The sequence below is a fragment of the Protobothrops mucrosquamatus genome, unplaced genomic scaffold, assembly GCF_001527695.2.
Source record: "Protobothrops mucrosquamatus isolate PMUCROS unplaced genomic scaffold, P.Mucros_1.0 scaffold_196, whole genome shotgun sequence".
In the NCBI taxonomy this organism is placed as follows: domain Eukaryota; kingdom Metazoa; phylum Chordata; class Lepidosauria; order Squamata; family Viperidae; genus Protobothrops; species Protobothrops mucrosquamatus.
The window spans coordinates 11,136-14,600 of record NW_015386272.1 but is presented as its reverse complement, the minus strand read 5'-3'; the positions used below and the strand labels follow the sequence as shown (position 1 = coordinate 14,600).

General features: G+C 35.6%; 1 protein-coding gene across 2 annotated transcripts in view; it reads right to left on the bottom strand.

Moving 5' to 3' along the window:
- The window catches only part of LOC107295520 (RAF proto-oncogene serine/threonine-protein kinase), a gene marked incomplete at its 5' end in the record, with an annotated part of 19,442 nt that overhangs the window by 4,913 nt on the left and 11,064 nt on the right, over positions 1-3,465 (bottom strand). For both annotated transcript variants that reach the window (XM_015824843.1, XM_015824852.1), the window contains 2 exon segments: positions 454-500; positions 1,400-1,576. In XM_015824843.1, coding sequence (XP_015680329.1) covers positions 454-500; positions 1,400-1,576 — 224 coding nt within the window.

Genomic DNA, 3,465 nt, shown 5'->3' with positions numbered 1-3,465 from the left:
TAAGGAATACACTGTGTATTTCTTGAATGTTTGGCACTCACTACTCTCAGCTGATTTATCATAGCGGTTATGATATGAACATTTTATTATTTACTGTATGTGTTTATGAATATTTTTGTTATTTTAGTTCTAGAGTAATTAAATTATCAATTTTTGCAGAGAAGTACTGTCTTAAGGCCACAGTATTTCCCAAAAATACTGCCTAAGAATTTGTCCATAAGCATGAAGTCTAACAATTAGTTATGAGCAGTTTTCCACCATGGATTATATGCAGCGCGACTTTTGATATTAATTTTCAGCCCTAATTAGTATCAAAATAGCAAAATGAATGCAGAAAGATTCATTTGTTTTGTCAACAGCTTGATCTCATGAAATCACTACTCTTACTTAGCAGTAGTAAGCTTTTTTATTGCCTTAATCGATTACTAGAAATCTCTCAAACAGAAAGGATACTATTTGATTTCATGTCTCTGTGAATTATATTCTTTGCATGCAAGTAGCTATAAACAGAATTTGATATATTTTTAGAAGTTTCAAAAGCAATAAGCAACAGTATTAATTTCCCCAAACTGTTTTAGACAAAACAATTCTATCCATCTAGATCGGGGTAGGCAACCTTGGTTCTTTTATGACTCGTGGACTTCAACTCCCAGAATTCCTTTTCTGGGAGTTGAAGTCCACAAGTCAAAAAAGAGCCAAGGTTGCCTACCCCGATCTAGAATAAGATAGTGCATTTTCTTTCTGTACAAAGAGAAATACAGGAAGCTCTCAGTTTATGATCACTCATTAAGGAGCTGTTTTGTAAGTCACTCCTATTCCGAATGCTTTATCTCCTCAGGAGCCCAACTAACAGAGTATAAGATCCCAAGGATCTCATACTCCATAGCATCCACCCATCCCATCTGTGCGGCGCTGCAGCAGCCACTTGACTTGTGGCAGAAGCCACCCCCACCCGACTGCCACTTGCGTCATGCCACAGCAGCCACTGATGAGCTACCTAAATTTGTGATTTCCTGCTGGCTTCCTCACTGACTTTGCTTGTTGGAAGCTGGCAGAAAGTTGGGAGGAAGTCCTTGCTTAATGGCAACGAGAGATTGCTACTTGATTACCCAAACATCAATACAAGCACTGATGATGTTACCTAGTTTGGATAATGAAATGTCTGCAGGAAAACAAGCAAACTCAGAGAGCATCAAGGACCCCTCATTCAAACCTAAGCTACAAATATTATTCATTAGATTGCTATCTTTAAGCAATGGGGTCGCTTGACATCACAATTTTTTTTGCCAAAAACTTAAGATAACATTTCCTCTAGAATCATTTTTGTTCTACTGAGCAGTCAACCACACTTCAACAACCTCTTAATGCAACAAGTTCTGTTATCATTAAGCCTACTCACTCCATTCCTTGTGCTGTCTGTCTTGCAATATCAATACGTTGTAACATTGGAAACTTGGTCTCCTGAACATGCAGGTGTTTATATAGGCTACTTCCTTCACACCACTGTGTGACAATGGCCAGGTTATCTTTAGTCATATAGCCCATAAATAGTAGAATATTAACATGCCGAGTTTTCCTACCAGAGACAAATAAGAAGACATATTCAGCTGAAATTTTAAACATCTTAAATGCTGAAAGTCCAGCTCCACATATAACATAATGTAAAACAAATGTGTGATACAGATGAACTTCTAAAGTCCTCAATATTGACATTTAGTCTTAGTTTTGCTGTAATTCCAAATAATATTCTTTTAAGTTATTTGGACTGCATGCATTGGTATATAGTAGAACCACATGGTTCTCCAACATGCTAGAGTCCCTTAATTTGTATAGGAGTACTTAGCAGTTTATTTCATTGCTTTTCATTTATATCTCATAGCATTTCATATTGTTTCCCATCTACTTAATATCTTCGTAAAATCACAGATTAAGACCACTAACAATATTAATACTCCTGCACCTGCAGGAGGAGGAGTGGCAGAACCAGGGTGCAGAGTCAAAAGAGGAATCAGCCTAGATAATCTACATAGCCAGACATTAACTAAGTCCAACATCCCTTGAATTTCGCTGACCCTTATCTAATGCCAAGATAGTTGAATAGACTCCTCTACATTGGCATGATTAATAGTAAATCAGTTTATTTGGAATTTCATGTATGGTCCTGATCTGTCATGCCTGACAGTACTAAAATTCAGATCATTTGAAAAACAGAGCTTTGGGCACACAGCCCATTATGTGTAACCACATAAGCATCCGGGACAAATACAGCTTGGGATCAGGCTTTAATACAGTCTGTGGCCAAGAGATAATACAGCCAGCACGGTATTTCAACTGAGGAGAGCATTAAAATTAACTGTCTGGTTATTAACTAACAATTGATACATTTTAAAAAATGGTCTTTCAAAGAGTCTCTCTCAATATGGTAAATTAACAGGAAAGCTATGAAACCTTTTAAGAGACTGAAATATCTCAGAACTGTTTTCCATGCTGAGTAGAGTTCAGTATTTGAAAGACAAAATGAAAAGAAGTACAGCTGCCATCTCTAGTTTTTCTGTATGAGAGAAGGGTGGATTAAAAACATCTGGGTGGGTGGATTAAAAACATTTTGAGGCACAGCTATTTAATTTTTGAATACTTTATATTTCTGGTCCAATAATGAGTCCCAAACTCAGTCCTTTGACTTTGGAATGGCATCAATTAAAATGTAAGTTCAGATAGAAAACATTACCATTGGGTTAAATTAATTACTTTTAACCTAAGTGAGTTGGCTATTCTGACTTTTTAAGGTAAATTTCAGTCTTCTTGGTGGAAATTGCTTAGCAGAACTCTAAGACCATTGATCTTCACTTAATACTTATCTCAATAGGTTTTGAATAGATCAAATCATTCCTCAAGCAATGTGAAAAAGACATTGATCTACAAAATGATTTCTGATAGATTTGTTCTCACTTTATCCCAGTAAAACCAGAAAACAAACATTGCACCTTTCCATCATTTAATATCACTTCCACAAATAAGGAAGAGTCTTCACATTAGCCTATTATAGCACCTTTACATCTGTTCTTCCAGATGTATTTCTTCAAAATTGTAGGTCATGTACTACTGTGCTTTGCAGAAATATTCAAGACATATATATTTCTCCAATCACAAATTTACGCAGAACTGAGGATGACAACTTATATTAACTGATGAAGAGGAAGAGATCTTTGGCAGTTAGAATCTATATATTGGCTATGATGGAATGTAAATATTGCTTAAAGCGGGAAAGTCAAGTATTGCTTTATGTTAATATATTTTATATGTTTTTATATATTACCTTCGTTTGTGTGTGGGTGTATGTACACACACATACACACATTTTGATGTATTTATTTTATTACTGATAGTTGCTTCGATCTGTAAGTGCAGTACATTGTATTTTAAACTTTACTACAATCTAAGCTACAATACTGACAGGATAATTTT